This window comes from Diadema setosum, chromosome 10 (assembly GCF_964275005.1).
Source record: "Diadema setosum chromosome 10, eeDiaSeto1, whole genome shotgun sequence".
NCBI lineage: Eukaryota > Metazoa > Echinodermata > Echinoidea > Diadematoida > Diadematidae > Diadema > Diadema setosum.
Window position 1 is genome coordinate 21263581 of NC_092694.1, and position 18994 is coordinate 21282574.

At 38.2% G+C, this 18994-nt stretch overlaps 1 protein-coding gene across 1 annotated transcript; it reads right to left on the reverse strand.

Annotated features, from left to right (window-relative positions):
* Nucleotides 1-1235: 1235 nt before the first annotated feature.
* LOC140233846 (X-linked interleukin-1 receptor accessory protein-like 2) lies at nucleotides 1236-18693 on the reverse strand. The gene is made up of 11 exons (XM_072313937.1): nucleotides 18671-18693; nucleotides 18434-18513; nucleotides 16654-16779; nucleotides 14918-15041; nucleotides 12149-12324; nucleotides 10706-10964; nucleotides 9430-9569; nucleotides 7963-8121; nucleotides 4089-4226; nucleotides 3139-3236; nucleotides 1236-1601 (listed from the first exon to the last, which is right to left on the reverse strand). Exons 1-11 carry the CDS (start codon nucleotides 18691-18693, stop codon nucleotides 1236-1238), a joined length of 1689 nt encoding a protein of 562 aa, XP_072170038.1.
* Between the last annotated feature and the right edge of the window lie 301 nt (nucleotides 18694-18994).

Here is an 18994-nt window from a genome sequence, read left to right on the forward strand (position 1 = left end):
CAGCATTGAATGCTCAATTTGTTACACACCAATGGCTACTTATTGCTAAAATAGTGAGTACATGTATTCACCCTGTAAATCAAGCCCTTCGGTTTGAAGGAAGTTGGAGGAAACTTAATGATTCTAAACTAAGAGCAAAGTGGACTCAGAAAATTGCCTTCTCTTTCTGCTGACCCTTGAATGAACTGTGCACTTACAGTTGTGACATAAGTGTGATTTATGATGTATTGAGGATTTCCATTGCAGCAGGACGTGTAGTGGTAGATGGTTTCATGGTACATGTTGTACACCATTTATTCATTCTTGGATGCAAGAGTGGTCCTGAGATATCAATAAGACATGATTATAACTGGGCATACAGGACCTACATAGATGCAAATTCTCCTGAGGACAACAGGACCATGCTTAATGAAACACTGAAACTGAGTAGGTTCTTATCAGGACCACACTCACATCCAAGAAAGAATCCACAGTGTGCTGTGAGTTGGCTCAGTCGGTAGCGCGTCTGCCTTACAATCCTAACGGCCCGGGTTCAAACCCGAGTCTGGACTGAGCAATGTTGTGTGTAATCATACCGTCCCCTCTAGCAAGAGGCAAAACACTCTGTCCCTTGGATAGGACATAAAATGGAGGTCCCGTGTATAAGAAAGTCACAACTCATGCACGTAAAAGATCCCGCTTCATTTATTCATCGCAAAGAGGGTAAAGTGGTCCCACCTCACATCCAACTGGACACCATGGAAGACTGAATATGGGCTATCCAGCCATCTTCTCAGATGGATATGAACAAACAAACAAAAAACAAACAAAACTCACTGCTGAATGTGCATCATGATGTCATCTGAAGACAAGCTCCCACTGATATTGGGAGGGGTTGCGAAAGAGACTTGAGTATTATAATGCCATAATGTGACCCCACAGCACCAGAGCACCAACAATTTTCCTCATAAGATGGGGCTTCAAACACTGCCTATCCTTAGATCTATATTCTCCAAACTTGCAAGCAGCAGGATAAATCCTCCAGAAAATCTCCAAAAACATGAATTAAACATAGCTGACCCTATACACTTTTCTTTTCCTACCTTGAACAGGTTTTTCATGTAAAATGGCTACTAGGATGTTATACTTGATTGTGACTGCATAGTTTTCAAAAGTTCTGCATGTTTGAGCGCAGTTTAGTAAGTGAATTCTATAACAACTTCTAAAATTGTTAGTTTGAGGTCTCACAGACTGGGCTAGACCACTCTATTTCTAGCGTTTTCTGTGCGAGTGGCCGGCATCTGGAGCAGAAGTTTCTTCTCACATTTTGCTTGCAATTTTTTCTGCCTCCTGCTCTTCGCTGTGTCCTCGGCTACGAGATGGTCCTCCAGTCTGCCGCTCCCCTCCTCTTCCACTCCAGGGTGTGGCTCTCCCTCTCCCCCCGCCCTCTGGGGGGCATTGTTATCCCCCTGAGGTTTCTCCTTCCAGATGATGCAGGGAGACAGTTGGACGATTCTGGTGAGCTGCTGGTCTGTCTTCAGGTCGGCATTAGTGACGTTCCCATAGAGAATGGGTATGACTTTGATCTCTCCTCTCAGGATCTGATCCGTGGCAAGTTCATTCTGTAATTCCCATCAAAGAGTCATCAACAAAATTTGACAAGCTGAACAACAACATCAGTGCAAACTTGAAATATCAGTGTGCAAAACAAACTTGGTCATTTTCTCTTATTCAACAGACTTCTCTGCCTCTGCAAAGTCTAAATTAAGATATATATATATATATATATATATATACACATATATACACACACACACACACATATATATATATATATATATATATATATATATATATATATATATATATAGATAGATAGATAGATAGATAAATAGATAGATATAGATATATATATATATAGATAGATATAATATATGTAACAGCAGGGCTAATACAGGCCAATATTTGGAGTGAACATGCATCAAACTTCAACATGTGAACTCTAGGTGCAAGTTTGCTTTGGAACACCTGAAGATATTCAATTGCTGAAAAAGAAAAAGAAAAAGAAAAACAGAACTGGGGACAAAAAAAAGTAAACCTAACCTAGACATAGCACTAATTTGATGCTGTTTATTTAATTTTCAATTTGTACAACTGGCATACATTTTGATGTGAACACAAAAGCAAAGTGCAGAAAATATTCAACAAGCTCTAAAGTAGCTGAATTGTCACAGTTTTGTTTGTTGATTTGTATGTATTCTACTGTAAATGCCACCTATTCCACAGGTATAATATTTGGAGATTTTATTTTTTTCCTGCAATCTTTTTTTGCAACATTTATTTCAAAAAATGTGACTTGCAGGACAATTTCCTGAGAGGTTGAATTCCGGATCAAGAATCGCATTGACGGTATGAGAAAGAAGTACATGTATTATCACATATGAAGGGAAAAGTTGGCAAATTTCCACCATGGGTATGATATTCAATGCATTTGTTTTACATTACTGGTAGGCAACATTTTCACCAGTTGTTACTATCACAAATATCAGTCGAGTCACAAAATTCGCAAAGAATAAAAACACAGTGAAATATACAGCGTAAACAGTCTACTTGGCACTTGCAAGGATTCTCACTTTGAACTCCATAGCAACTCCTATGAGGGATAAGATTATTCTCAAACTTGGCATACTCATAAAACACATTCTACTTTTTTTCTTGTTTTTTTTAAACCCGTTGAGGAGGGGCTGATTTTGCTACAACACGCATTTTCCATAGACCCCTGCCCGCGTATACTCGGGACTTGTCCTCAACGGATTAAAAGTATTGCACTGCCAACTGTTCTGAAAAGGCATTTGAAGGGTTTCACACACACAATCTTATGCAATGCATGTACCTTCTGTAGGTCAAAACAGAGGACCCAAAAGTAAGAGAAAACCAAATTTGGATCAAACAGACATCAATCTACAAAACTTGTGAAAAAAAAATCACTGAAACTGAAATTAGGTTTCCAGTTTTCATATTTAGTTGAAGGATTATGATATATCAATAACTGAAAACAGATCTCCAGCCCAAACACTTATGTTTGCAAGTTTTCGAGAGTGTGTGTGATGCCTGTACCCACTTTGCCTATAAATTTAAATTAGTTTGAACGTAACTTACCAGCAACCGACTGTGTCTGGAGTTTGAGTACTCTTTGGAGATAATGAGAACACACCGCCTACTCTGTTTCATGTAGTCTATCTCTTCAGTTATGAGGGCTGCATATAAAAAGTAAAAGGGATTCATTTGAAATACTCTCATGACCATGGCATTATTAAAGCTAAAGCATAGTACTCAGGACTCAAAATTCATCTTCCATCATTTAGAATTTGCTTGCAATATATTGGAAGGCCCTACCAAAGAAACTTGTCTGGCTGACAGGATTTGCCAGGATATTGAGTTGTTTTGTAGTATTTTGAGATGAAAAGTGTGAAATTGAAGTAGGTGTATCCAACTTTCACTTGTAAGATGATACATAGGAGGCGTACGTATATGAACACATTATCATACACAAGCATGCATATATATATTGTATTATACACAAGCATGCATATATATATTGTATTATACAAGGCTCAACATAAGCGATTGTCCGGTGGCTGAGCGCAACTAAAACTTAGCATCGGGCCATCAAATTTTTAAAAAGACTGTCTCTCCGTGGCCCGATCAGGCAGCTATGGCTTCAGAATAAATTTCTATATTTCCATTTATTTCAGGCCACCAAAATGTCATTGTGGCTACTACTGAACACTGATTAATCTGGTGCTAATTTACGTCATTGTAGGACAATTTGTCAATCAGTTGCAATTTAAACAACTCAATGCAAGAATTTCATTGATTTGAACATACTATGTTTGTACATGCATACACAATGCACAGCCATTCATATATCATATATATATATATATATATATATATATATATATATATATATTCATACATATGGACATCTGCACAGATAAAATCTGAAATTTTCCATGTTCACTTCATTAGAAAAGTGACAAGTTGGCCCAATCTAAGAAAAGGAATTGGATTTCGTTAATAAATCATTTTTGAGGGGCATTTCTCACCATTGCTCACAGCAGCATCAATATCTTTAAGCCAGACTGTGTAGTTCTTGCCCTCTAGAAAGGTCTTCAGGAATATGGCAAACTGCAAGTCATCTGCTGTGTCACTGTAGCTGATGAATGCGTCACACCGATGTCCATCTGTGACAATAAACATACAGGTCAATAAACTACTTCTACATTTTCAAAGAGTCATGTTAATTATCGTAATGATGTAACATACATTAGCCCTTTCTAAGTTTTTTTACACCTATTGTTACTAGTGTCTTGGAAACAAATCACCAATGAATAGAGATTACCTATTCCTCCTTATCCCTCCCGTGTCATCATGGCCTTGTAAATAGGTCAAGTATAATATGTGCTGTGATTGGTTAGATTGCATTGCGTAATCTTGTGAAAAACTCAGTATGGTGCACGGTCATGCCCTATACTGAAACGTTTAAAGGGATAGTACAGTTTTGGTGAAGATGAGAATTGGGTTTTTAACTTTTTGCGAGATACTAAGAAAACACCTATGATATAGTACGGAACATACCATTTTAAGAGGAATTCAAAGTTTATTTGACGAAAATCAGGTTTGGAATGACTGAAACATCCAAAAACAAAGTAAAACAAAGTGATCGTAATAAAGTGTGGGTCACACACTTTGTTAGAATCACTGTTTTTGATATCTCAGCCATTTCAAAACCAATTTTCATCAAATAAACGTTGAATTCCTCATAGAATTACATGCTCCTTCACATTTTATAAGAGGTTTCTCATTATCTCCCCAAAAAATATTAGAAACCTGAAAGTATAGGTCTCAACCATAACTGTACAATCCCTTTAAGGCGTGCCTTCGCAGAAATACTTTGCAGCAATACTATGCAGTGGGGGACGTAGGGCAAAGTCTACAATACTTTCAGCATATAATGCATAGAGCACAAGACACAGAAAGTATGAGTTCATACCCAAGTTTGCTCAGCACTGCACTACACCACTGTTCATAAGCACACAAGATTATTCTTATACTCTGCCTGCATGAAATCAATAGCAGATCTTGTAGGGCCTAGACCTATGAAAAATACATGTAGATCAAAGGGTTCATTTACTACAACAGTTAGGCCATGTTCTACTGATGCACAAGCACTGGACAATAGAACTCCAAATACTAAATTATCCCTCTTGCAGTTCTATTTCACCTCAGCCTGCAGCCAGTGTGAAACAAAATGGCACTCTGGATAATTTAGAATTTTTCATGCTATAATCCAGTATAGTGCATTATAGAGCATGCACTATTTGTATAATATCACGTCACGTCACGTCACGTCACGCCACATCACTTCACATCACATCACATCACATCATATTACTAGTAAATAGGTAGAGTAAAATTTGCATTGTGACTGGTTGGATTGCATCACATGATTGTGTAAAAACTTTGGTATAGTGAACGGCCGTGCCACTATACCGAACGCTTACAGTGCGCGCCTACGCTTTATGTACGCAGAGATTCGCGCAGGGAGGGACATAGTAGGACAAGGCCAAGCATTTCAATGTATGCACGCGTAGAGCACTACGCAGAATGCAGCAGTTTATTATACGCGAGTCTGCTCTGTGATGTGCAATCACATACGCGGCTGTACTAGTGTCGCGCGCTGTGGATGTGTAGGTAAACAAGGTTGCAGTTAACTCTGCGTGCAAGAAATCAGTGCTGGTACGGTGAGTCTAATGTTAGATCTAGGGCCTAGACCTACGGAAAATACATGTAGATCGAGGGACCTATTTACTATAACAATTAGTGCATGTTCTATTGATCACCAGTACTGGACTATAGAACTCCAAATACTAAATTATCCCTATTGCAGTTCTATTTCACCTCAGCCTGCAGCCAGTGTGAAATAAAACGTGACTCAGGATAATTTTGTATTTATCGTTCTACAATAAATCCAGTACAGTGCATGATAGAGTGTGAAATAATTGTATACGGCAGCCTAAAAAGGTTATTGGTATTTTTTTTTCAGTGAAATGTACTGAAATTCATATTCCACATAGTGGTCATTATATCATTAATATACAGAGTAAAATATAAAAAATATTGTGACTTTTTTTTAATATAATCACAAATGTCAAGGGGACTACTAAGAAGCACTGCTTGTAAAATGTAGACCTCCTACGGAATACAGACAAATAAAATATTGTCACAAATGTACACACAAGTAGTTATGTACATGTATCAAGGCTGTATGCATGGTTGTTTAATGTGTATGTACACAGGTGGACCAGAATAATGGAGAACGTTCCATATGATATAGATATAGTACATACAGGCTGACCAGATCAGTGGAGAATTTTCTATGTGGTATACAATGTAGCTACAGTACATGTATGCATGTGACAGGAAATACATTATAGCTCATTCAATCTAGAATGATTTCACCCATTCCAGAAAATTCTAGGAAGTGCTGGCTGAGTGAGGCACTGCCCTTGTAGCCCAATGTGATTGGTAGTTAATTTTGGCAATGATGTTATGCACATATTAGGCAGTACAAGTAATCCAGGATTCCTGGAATTTGGACTTGCTAGTATGTTCAGGTATGTGGCCCCAGGTTGGAGAAAATTACAGAATGTACTAGAAAGGGGTGAATGGATAGTATATAAGCTGGAGAAATTCTGCAGTAGGCAGAGTACCCAACACCTCTGCTCTGAGAGTTACGTCACTTCTGGCTCTGAAGCGACTTGTTATAGTCAGTCCTGTGTTACCTGCTGACCTGCTATACAAACTGTGTTTGTGGAGATAAGGCCTGGGAGACATTTTGCCTGCAGAGAATTAATTTGCCTACGTTGGAGATAGACTCCATATTTTAGTGTCAACGAACATTATTACGGCAAAGCTGTGACGGGCTGGATTCCTTGCTGGACATTATAAAGTGAATCATCATTCAACGCATCAACTGGACGTGGTCGTCATAACGTTTGGATTTTGCACGTTTCGCCGTGGACATACACCTTGTTTATCGTGGACTTTACCCCGGATTTATAAAGTGGATTATTGCAACCAGTGCCTTTGGAGTTTCGTCGGAGGAACCATTCATCGGTGCGTCAAGGATCATTCATCGGTGCATCGAACATCGTATCTGGACACTGTCAAAGGATTACTTGCTTTCAAATTTGGCTGTAAGTGATTTCACTACCGATTTATAATTGTTGTATTGATCATTATTGTACTGATCCCAATGTGAAAACCGATTACGAGTCTGTACCCACAATATTACTGTTAATAAACCGCCTGAACATTAGTTGATTGTTTCTTTTGTGCGATCATTCTCAGAGTGATTTTGGTCGTAACAATATCAAAGAAAAGGCAGTGTTATAATGAAAAAACTTCATATACATATGTATAAGGCGTCAATTATGAACGCTGGTATGGATATACATGTAATGTTACATATAGTACAGGTTTATGTACAACATGTTTACCGAGTGCATTTATATGCCATTAGAATAAGAATGAAAGAGAAATAACCATCCGAGTATACGAAGTGAAAATACTTCTAGAAAACATTAGTTAAAATACACAATCTTCAATTTTCATCCTAAATAACACTTGAAGCTTTAACTGAAAGTAAAAATTTTCCCATATTCTTCAGGTTAAAATAGACTCGTGAAAGAACTGCACTTACAGTGAAAAGTAAAATCCTTGTTTCAGAATCAACATGCAACAATCTTCAATTTTCATCCTGAATAACACTGGAAGCTTTAACTGAAAGTATAAAAGTCTTTTCCAGGTTGATATAGACTCATGAAAGAACTGCACTACAGTGGAAAGTAAAATCCTTGTTTCAGATTCAACATGCAACATCCAAACTACCCCTACACCAGCATCACACAGACGTACCATTTTCCTCCAGCTTGCCATACCGATTCTTCCACCACAGCTGAAGAGTCAGATGATGCATATAGCATGTGATGGTTACCGTGGCTACCAGGGCAACCACAGAGACCAGTGACATCACTATGGCAATGGTCAGCCTCACACTGATAATTGGACCAGGCTCTGCCATGGAAAACAACAAATGAGATACATGAAATATGTTTAATCTTCAATCATTTCGTTTTTTCACAAGTGATTGGGTCTGATGGTTTTGTCAAAAGCCTTACAATATTGTCACAGGTGGTGGATACATAAAGGGAGTGGCCTAAAAAAATGTTTACATTTTTTACCCTCTTGCATTTTGTCTCTATGTAATGTTTTAATCTGGTTTAAAAATGTACGGCAAATGGTTCAATTTTTTTTTTTCTGAAGCCATATTTCATTTCAGTTGTTCATTGTGAGGGCAACAGCAATGCGATAAATTGACCCAGTCTTGTATATTCTTGTAGAGTCCAATATACTAATCAATTAATCATCAACAGTACATACTAATGGATATTTGGGTGGGGAGAATCTTTTTGATATCATCTTGTGGTAATGCCTGCAATCAATGATAGCATCAGGAAGGAGTAACAGAAATGGTCATAATTCTGTAAGTTTTTGCATGCATCAAGGAAAGTATTACAAAAACCTCTACTGCATTCAACACTGCATTCAACACTGGAAAATTAGTGAAGCTATTAATATTACAGAAGAGCATATGAACATGCACATAACAGTGAAACAGCTTTCAATGCACTCTAAAGAGAGAGGAACAAGAAGCATGGACTGGGCGCCTTACGAAAGTTGCAATCAAATTTCAATAAGGCTTGATTTGCCACACTCATACTTTTCTCATGCAGAGCAGTGTGCCAAGTTCAGGTTTGCTTACTGCGACAGTAGTCAGAAAGCCTTTTGAAAATCACTGATGCAGACTGCACTAATCTTGTTACCAATATATGCACAGTAACTTCATCTTTTTTATTGTAATGATATATCATATAACTTTTCAATTCATGGGTTAAGATGGGATGTGCCACGTGTACTATATCAGATAGATTGCTTGCAACAAAAAATTACTTAATGAAAGTTGTTTTGAAATGGAAAGAAATTACAAAGATAGACATAAACACGAACCTGACATGAATAGGCGTACAGTGTACTTCTGTTACAACAAACATGGTTAACATGAAATTCTGGTTACAACGAAGTGAAAATCCAGACCGCAACATTCTCAGCTCTATGTTTTTTAATTGTTTATTTGTTCGGTGATAACGAAATTTTGATAAAAAGAAAGAAAACTGCCGCTTCCGAGAACTTCGTTATAACAGGAGTCCACTGTATCAGGACAATAACCCTCCAAGGACATTTATACCCCTCTGGGGTAATTGTCAAGGAGGGGGGGGGGGGGGAGTATTTGTCATAGAACCATGGATATTATTATTCTCTTACTAAAAGACAGGTTGACACTTGTGCTGTTGGCTATGATTCTTCCATCCAGGGTGTAATTTGCAGCAATGACATACTTTCCTAGAGCTTCTTCAGTTATGTTTCCGATGAAAAGGTGTATACCAACAGACTGCACTCCAATGCTGTGGAATGAAGAGAGAGAGAGGAAGCCAGGCTCGTAATCATTACATTTGATGATCGCAGTGAACATTGAGAAGATGGAACTAAAACAAGAGAACGGGGATCTCGCGCTCACTTGAGTATCACAAGTTCACCTTCCACACATTCTTGGGCAGGGGGCAGCTTTGAGAGCTAGGGGCATGGTGTCCACTTGCATACTCCATCACAATGGTAACTTGCAAAGTTTGACAATGCAGTTTGAAAAATAAAGAAGAAAAAGATTTAAAGCTCATAAAATCTTATTCTAGAGAAGAATATTTTTTAATATTCCCTAATTTGGGAGGTTTGGGCCCCCTGGGGCTTCCAAAGGGAGCATGATATCTATTCGAACAAATTGAGATCCTATTTCCCTAGGAATGCCACTTGCCAAGTTTGGTGAAAATCCATCAAGGGATTTCAAGGATTAAAATGCACATTTTGGCACATATTTGGATCCCTCCCCCTCTCTCCCCATTCTTCCCCCAGGCTCTGCAATGAACAAACTTGAAATTACAGTCATTCATGTACTAACTCATAGTATCAACTTACAAGTAGCTTTATCACTTCTGGTTATTAGGGAAGAAGATTTGTAAATATTCCTTAATTTGAGAGGTTTGCTTTTCTGCTTTTGAAAACTCTGTAGGTTAAATTAATCTTTGTTACCCTGGACATGTAATGAGCAAAGTTGTAGAGAAAATGCCAAGCTTTGCTCTGATGTACATTGTATGACAAATTTATGATCTTTTTTCTTTCAAATGACCAGTAGCTGAATTATTGTAGAGGTATGACTTTTGGCACACAAAACAGTGCCAAAAACTTAGAATTTACTTGCAAATCCAGTAGGAAACACCACTTGTTAGCCAATCACCACATAAAATCCAGCTACCTGTGACAGGAATGGAATCAAGAGAAACGCTTCCATTGTCCTGTGGCATTTGGTGATTTATTGATTGGTTTGGGCGGCTTTGTGCGATTTGAGCAGAATATAAGAAGTCAGCCATGCGAACATGGCACATGAAGAATTGATAGTGTTGCATTCACTCATTCCACATGATTGAATATTTGGGTTTCATTACCCTTTTACCCACTTAATGCTTCTGTAACATGGCCATCAACTCACTTATCTGTAAAGCAGCTATGACCATACTCCAGCTGGGTTGTGTAGTTGTTGCTGTAATCATTCTCTCGGCTTCTCATAGAAAGTTCTGGAATCGGTACAAGGGTTCCACTGTTGTTGAAGAACCACTGCACATCAGACTGCTGCGCTTTGTCACCTGCACAGAACTCGCAGAAGAAGTGGACATTCTGGCCTGGCGCCACTGCCTTGTCAGTGCAGTTTGGGGTTCTGGGTATGATGAAATTGCCTGTATATGGCTTCTCTATATGTTTTTTTTTTTTTTGGGGGGGGGGAGGGGGGAGGGGGAGGGGTTTCAGCAAAACAAGCAACACATGCACTTTTGTAAGTTGGAAAGTTGATAAGTCACAAACTGTAGTCATACAATACACATTCACTCAAATGATTGGAATATATTGAAAAAAGTATGTCTGCTTATTTCATATTAATCAAATCAAAGATCTATAAATAGTTATATGAAATGAAAAACAGAATGTTTTCCTATAGCACACCTGCATTGCAGTCTCAGAATAATGCAGCACACAGGGGGCTTACACCATGATGCATAAAGATTAATAGAGATTGCCAGTATCTAGTTCTGCTAATCCTTTAAACCCCTCGAGGACGGGCTGATTTTGCTACAACACGCATTTCCAATAGACTCCTGCCCAAGTATTGACCGATTCTGTGACGCGCTATGTGTATTTTTGGCATGGGCAGCGCCATTACTGCGGTGTCTCAGCCGACCCCCCCTCCTCTCTCCCCACCCCTCTCACGCGCGCAGAATGAAAAACTGATGCATGGTTGTTTTAGCCAATGGGCATCTCGTACTGAGTGCGCGAATGCTTGCTTAGTGCGCGAACCTTTGTTACAAGTGCGCGATAAACATGTTGCCCGTGGGGTGGGGGAGAGCAGGGGGGGTCGACTGAGACACCGCAATTTGAGCTCATGGCTGCGCCCAGTGCCATAAAATGTCTGCTGCCCTCAACGAACCCGAATCGGTCAATACCACTTGGGACTAGTCTTCAACTAGTTAATTTTGTCACCTTGGCCTTCCTGTTGGATAGAGGAATATTGCTACACCCGAGTGGGCTTCCTAATCTACAACTTAGGTCAAGTTAAGGTGGATATTTGAACACGATGGCAAGCTATTAATGCTGAGTGCCTGGGTGCAAAAAGGGATAATGCTGAGAGCATCTGGACTCCAGAGCCCCGGATTTCATAAACGTGTTATCAATAACAAGTTATGATAGTTCCAATAAGCTACAAAAATCCTTGTATCTGATTGACTGAGAGCAAATTTGTCACAGAAATGTGGCAGTTGTTACTGATAACAAGTTTTATGAAACAGAACCCTTGTCAAGCTTCAATCACGATCTGCCACACATCTTTGTATTCAAGCTTCTAGCACACAGCAAGCACTTAGAATAGAGAAACCACAATACCAACCTTGCACTTTGACATGAAAGTGTCTCTGAACAGACTGCACCCCATTGGACACGATGCAGGTGTAATTCCCCGCAGCATCCCTCCATGTTTGACTAAACCTGAGCGTCTGGTTGCACTCTGACAATTCCAGCTCAAGTAAACTACCGTATATAGTAAGATTAAACGGGTACAGAATGCTGGCGGGCAAAAAATACACATATACATACATGATGTTATGTTTATCCATGATGAAATGCACAGCCATAAAGGAGGCAAAATGCAAAGAGATCGTAAGTCCACATCTGACCTAGCAGGCAAGTTTGATGATGTGATGGGGGGGGGGGGGTGGAGAACCCATGGTAACAAGAATATTTAAAGGGATGGTATAGTCCTGGATGGGATGGGACTTTGAGTTTTTAACTTTTTTATGATCATTTTTTTCAGTAATGAGAATCCATTTAAGAAATATGAAAGAGCATATAATTCTACGAGGAATTAAAAGTTTATTTGATAAAAACTGATTTTGAAATGGCTGAGATATCCAAAACAAAGTGACCCTAATAGAAGGTGGGACCCATGTTTTATTAGAATTGCTTTGTTTTAGTTTGCTTTTGAATATATCTGTCATTTAAAACTGATTTTCACCAAATAAAATCTGAATTCCTCAGAGAAATGTAAGCTCTTCAGCATTTCATAAAATGGTTTCTAAGCATCTTGCAAAAAACTAAAAGCTGAATCATCTTCTCAACCAACACTACACCATCCCTTTAAAGTTTTACAAATATTTCAGTCCTTTAGAAAACATTCATCCTTTATTACATCTGAATACTGTAAAACTACAGAAACTGGTATTCCACAAGAGCACTTCCACATACATTTTGACAATTAATGAAGTCACTACATGTAGTTCCAGTTTTGCTTCCTGTTTTTTTGTTTTTTGTTTTCCTAGAAAAGTGTACCACCGAACCTCACTAATAACTGATGTAGTCCCATGAATCCACATCCCTGTTAGCATGTTCAGGTGAAAATTGTCTTTAGCGAGTTTTTGGATTATGACACAGTTCTGTTTTGAGAAAAAAGTCTGGAACAAATAGAAATAGCCATAATCAACCATACAAAATGCATGAAACATAAATACACATTGTCTTATTGAAAGGCAGTAATGTCTCATACCAACTGATAAAGATGGTAGCAGAAATCCCATTTTTCAAGTTTTCAAAGAGAAACATTTAATTTCAATAGGATTTGGAAAATTCTCATTTTGCATGCTTCAAAGTATGCTAAGTCTTTCTGCTGCCATGCACATTCTGTGCAATGACAAGAAAACCTAATGTGGATTCTATACAAACATTAAACAATGGACAGAAAACACAAAAGGAAACCATGCAAAGCCCACATAAAAATAAGGATTGAGTGAAAGCAGCCATATGTACTGACCATCCGGCTTAAAACCCATAAAAAAAAGGTGCAGATTGGGATTCTCATTAATGGACCAAAATAGTCATTTGGGTGGAATGAATCAATTTTTTTAAAGTTTGTCTTCCTTGAGAGAGTCATCTCCTCTAGAAATCAAATCCAAAAATCAAGATACTAGCAGTTATCGCGGACTATTTTTCTTTTTTGACAAGCACTGCTTTCATTCTGATCCTTGACCTTCATTGTTGCTTCTGCACAGCACGTCTAAAGCCCGCCACACACTATACGACTCACGACCTTACGACTGACAGACTTTAGATCCGAAATAAATCACAGTATCCTCAGAATAAACACCGCTTGTTTATTTCAGATCCAAAGTCTGTCAGTCGTAAGGTCGTGAGTCGTACAGTGTGCGGCGGGCTTAACTGACCCTAATCTTACATCCTCTTTTCTCCCTTTTCTTATGGAACTGCAAATTTCAATAAGTTATATATAATCCTAAAGCAAAGAGCTTATGCTCTTTAAAAAATGTGAAAGTGGAAATTCATTTGGCCTACTTTTTGTGGATTTTAAATGGACAGTCACATCAGTAGAACAAATCAGTGTGAATTGGAGGAAAATCAGACAACTGATTTCAAAACTTATGCAGTTTTAAAATTTAGGTGTCATTATCACTGGATAATGAGACTACTGAAGTTCATTATGGACAACAATATGAAGAAAATCATGTTTTCACTTTTCTAGCATAATGGAAGACTCCCATAAAAGAGCAATTGACTTACCAATTTCAGAGAGCAGTCAGTAACAAATCAATGGAATGTTTACTTTTCATGAAAAATGCAATTTTGCGGACTTTTTCTTATATTTTCTTCATATTGTTGTCCAAAGAGACATCATGAAGAGTAGCAGTCTCCTTATCCAACAATGACAGCACTGAAACTTTAAAATTTCACAACTTTTGAATTGATTGTCGATTTTCCTCAAACTTTCATTGCTGTGTTCTGCTATTCATATTGCAGCTTTCACTCAAGCCACTTTTACTTTGGGCTTTGACTTCCTGAATTATGTACACACTTAAAGGCATAATTTACCATTTGGAGATGAAACAAAAACCCAGCATTAGTGCTTTAAAGGAGATGGCTAGTAACCGATTAGTGGGAATCAGTGGGAATGCTGAGGGATGATTGTTCCAATCCTTGTGGGATCCACTTAAGAGTACATTATATATCTACTGTTGTGTGAAAATTATTTGCTTCAGAACAGTCTCATATTCAAGTAATGTGCAGATTAAAGCCCTGTCACTGACCAGACACGTTAACCTGGAAACATGGTTCAAAATGTTTTGGCATGGATTTAGGAACACATAATAATTACCCTTCCTTTCTCCATTCAATGGTGCAGAAGTTATTTGCCGAGCAATCCAGCAAGAGAAATCCCCCAACTTCAACACCGACCTCTGCGTTGTATGAGGAATGGCAGAATTTAGGAGATCTGGAGGCTGAAAATGAGATGTGTGAAAACTATGACAACTGGTGATGATAATCAACACATCACTACAAGAGGAGTTAATGAATACATAAAACAATTGATACTATACAACCTGTATTCTATAAATATTGCTTAATACATGTACAACTGCTACATAATTAATATACAGTCAAATCTGCCTTATCGGCCACCTGTCTATAGCGACCACCTGTCTATAGCGGCCACTGCAAAATCCCCCGAGAGAAAAGCCCTGTTAAAGACCCTGTGTATAGCGGCCACCTGTCTAACGCGGCAGCGGCCACAAATTTTGTTTCCCGCGGTACATTTTAACCCGTCTATAGCGGCCAAAAACCAAATGTACACTATTGTAGCCACAGCCGAGCCGATAATTCAGGGTGTTTGTCTGTTTTGTAAGCCGTGCGGGCAACGTTCAGTGATCGCCACCGCTGCATTCATCCCTCATTCAGTCATAATAATGCACAAGTGTTAAGCTTTCTTCACGGCAGTACACATACTACTGTGCAACAATTTAATGTACACCGGCATGGTTAAATGCACGAAACACACGGTGTGCGCATACGTACACACATACGTGTACATGTAAGGATTGATACAACGATGATACATGTACACTATATGTAAGCAAGGCACACAAAGTTGGATTACCTGTCTATAGCAGCCACCTGTCTATAACAGCCACTTTTTCCATCTCCCTTGGGTGGCCGCTATAGACAGGTTTGACTGTACTTCATATATTTGACCTAATATTCAACACGAATATCTTCACAGTGACATGAATAATAGTACTAGCTGAGCTTTGGTATAGTACATATAGCAAATCAATGTTTCCTATGTGCTTTACAAAAACATTGCTACTGATAGCAGTACTGGTAACAATTCGTAAAAGACATTTAAAAACTTCAAAAGTCAAAAGCAACAATATTACATTATGCTATATTGCTGCATTTTTATGGTTGAGCTCTGCAAATCACAGAAAAATTTTATAATAATGTTATGTGAACAATAATAATTCTGTCTTTTGCTTACAAATGATAAAGAGATCTGTACTGTACATGCTCTTATTTTTCAATCATGGTCCATGTGTTGAAAGTGAACAGTGGGTCCAAAATAGTATTAAAGTATGGAAACACACATGGAAATTGTCATGTATGCACATGCTTTCAGATTATTCAAACTCCTAAGTGGACATTTACATATCTGGATGTGAAGCTGTCAAACCACATGGTGCTGAAACAAATTCTGTAGACCTCCTACAGTCAAGAACATACTATATACCTGGTATTTCTTCATATGACTCTGTTTATGCACCTTTCTATTCTATATCTCTCATGTAAACCAATAATATTAATAATAATAATAATAATAATAATAATATAATAATGATAATAATAATGATTATTATAATTATAACAATATAATAATAATAATAATAATAATAATAATAATTATTATTATTATTATTATTATTATTATTATTATTATTATTATTATTATCAATTAATCTATTTATCTATTCATTGGCATTTCAACATAAAATACAACAAAAAACTGTATTTAAACGCGATATAAAAATTGTACCAATCATACCCTTCCACACTTACCATCACAAGTCAGTTGAGGGAAGTCTTTATTACACTCGGCCGACTGAAAGGGACATTTTGCCAAACAGCAAGGAGCGGCGACTGTCACCAGCAGCCAGAAGGTAGCAAGAACCTCCAACATAGCATCTGAATAATTGATGGATGCACACAGCAAATTTATACAGGTGAATCATTAAACATTGAATATTAGATATACAGTACTATATATGACCACAAACTTGACATACACATATGCATAATAAGGTTTGCTTCCCTGTTCATGCTTTGTGTTGTACCGTATGTCAACTGTGCCATGTGGATGTAAGTTATGTAACTGTTATTGTCATTTTCATCTGGCTGAATATAAATGATGATGATGATGATGAAAATAATGATAATAATAATAATAATAATAATAATAATAATAACAATGATACTACTACTACTACTAATAATAATAATAATAATAGCATTTGCAAAAATGTTGCTACATAATGTTGTTAGCAGTGAATTGAGTGTATTAGTGGGTGCATAATTATGTACATGTAGGTTTCATATGTCTATTTTTGCAATACTGCAGAGATCTTAGCTCAAACAATTAGAAATGTCATATCTCTATTGTTTACCAGACAGCTGTGGTGTTTTATTTTCAACCAAAAAAAAAAAAAAATCCCTTATATACTAGCTAGTAAAGGGAAGAGATTAGATATTGGGTCAAAACTTTTTTTCTTCCCTGTAGTACATTGTGCCCAATAAAACTGCCCATTCTTTTTTTTTATGCCAAGCGTGTGGCACAGGGGTACAGAAAGGAAAACTGTTGTGCACCAACTTCATATGAATATACAATTATTTTCAGATTTGGTTTGCCTCTGCAGATTGTACTTTTCAGTGAAAATCAACCAACCAACCAAAGAAACAAACAACTCATAGTAATGGTTAGAGTGCCTCAAATGGCTAGTTTCCAAATTGCATAACCTGTATTACTCTTGCTGTTCACTCTAAGTAAATGGACATTCATACACCATGGTACAATACAGTGATTATCAATTTTTCATAAACTCACATGCTGAAGATTGGAACAGTGACTACACAGGGTTATTATAAGCAGGCCTACACGGTAAATCTATACCGTTGCGGTGATCGGAATGCCAAGTAACTTACTGAGTATTGTAATAGACGGCATCACATAGGTCTATAAGTATTATTATGAATCACAATAAGTTACTACAACGTCATACAAAATGCATATGGCCTTGAGATGTCTACACCATAGTAGATCACCCAAGTAGAGGCTTAGCCCACAAGGGTCATAAGTCTATCCAACTGGAAGCACTTCGACATCGGAACGATTACAAAACATGCAGCAAAGACAGAATGCAGCTACACTCCTGCCTGATACCACGAACTGTACTTGGTTTGTACTTCAATCTGTAGTGTGTACTACCAACCGATACCAGTGTCGGTGACTCCGTGTTTCCGGGTTGCGTGTTTTTTTTAGCTATTCACTGTGATGTGGAGTACTATAATAGTGAAGTGGGACAGCCCCGTAGAGGCAAGCGACGAAGTCCGTCCTCTAGTTCCTGCAAGTGCAGATTGCCTTTTTTAGTTGTAGTGCTAGGAAAATCTTCCTCCTCGCTAGCTGTAGACTAACATAATTAACAAGAATCCGAGTGCATATTAACTCTCGGCTTCCCAGAGAATCCGTGATGAGATAAGACTCGGTTCAGAATTGTGCTCTCCAAACGATTGATCAAGAGCAATCTCAATTTTATACACAAATAATATCAAGGGATGGACTCACCATTTTTTCCAGTGATCAGCGACCAAATTCTCTTTGTAAGCTGGCGGCGGTGGAAGGCGATTCCAGTAGTAGAACATGTACTTACGGTTGATCGAGTAATGAATGTATAAACAGGTTCATGAGTCGAAGTACTGTAAATAGCATGCAGCATGCTGCAGATGTACTGTGGCTTTAGTCGACAGGTAGCTGCGTGCGTCGACGATTCAGGATGTGAAAAACGACATCGGTACGGCTTACTGCTCATCCACTACCAGGTACATTATTAGGGGTGCAGAGTAATCTACCAGCATTATCATGATCGCTCATAGCGATACAGGATGGGGGCGGGGACGGGGCGGGGGCGGGGGGGGGGGGGGTGGAGTATGTGGAGCTGGAAATGTACAAACGTCTCGCCGGAAAAGTACAAATCTCTATAATTGCATCAACGGAAAATGTACAAACGTTCAGTGATAACGGGAAATGTAAAAAACTGTATGAAATCTTGATCAGATCTGTATCAAACTGCGCATGAACCTTTAACCGTTTTCATTTTTCTCCCCCTAACGGATTTTCATCCCCGGT

What these genes read in the sequence shown, in the direction of transcription:
- LOC140233846 (XM_072313937.1), bottom strand. Translation starts at nt 18,693, where the DNA reads ATGTACCTGGTAGTGGATGAGCA. An exon ending in CCCTCAACTGACTTGTGATG is followed by an intron (nt 15,042 to 16,653) that starts GTAAGTGTGGAA and finishes TCTCATTTTCAG; the next exon opens with CCTCCAGATCTCCTAAATTC. An exon ending in CATAGCTGCTTTACAGATAA is followed by an intron (nt 9,570 to 10,705) that starts GTGAGTTGATGG and finishes TTCATTCCACAG; the next exon opens with CATTGGAGTGCAGTCTGTTG.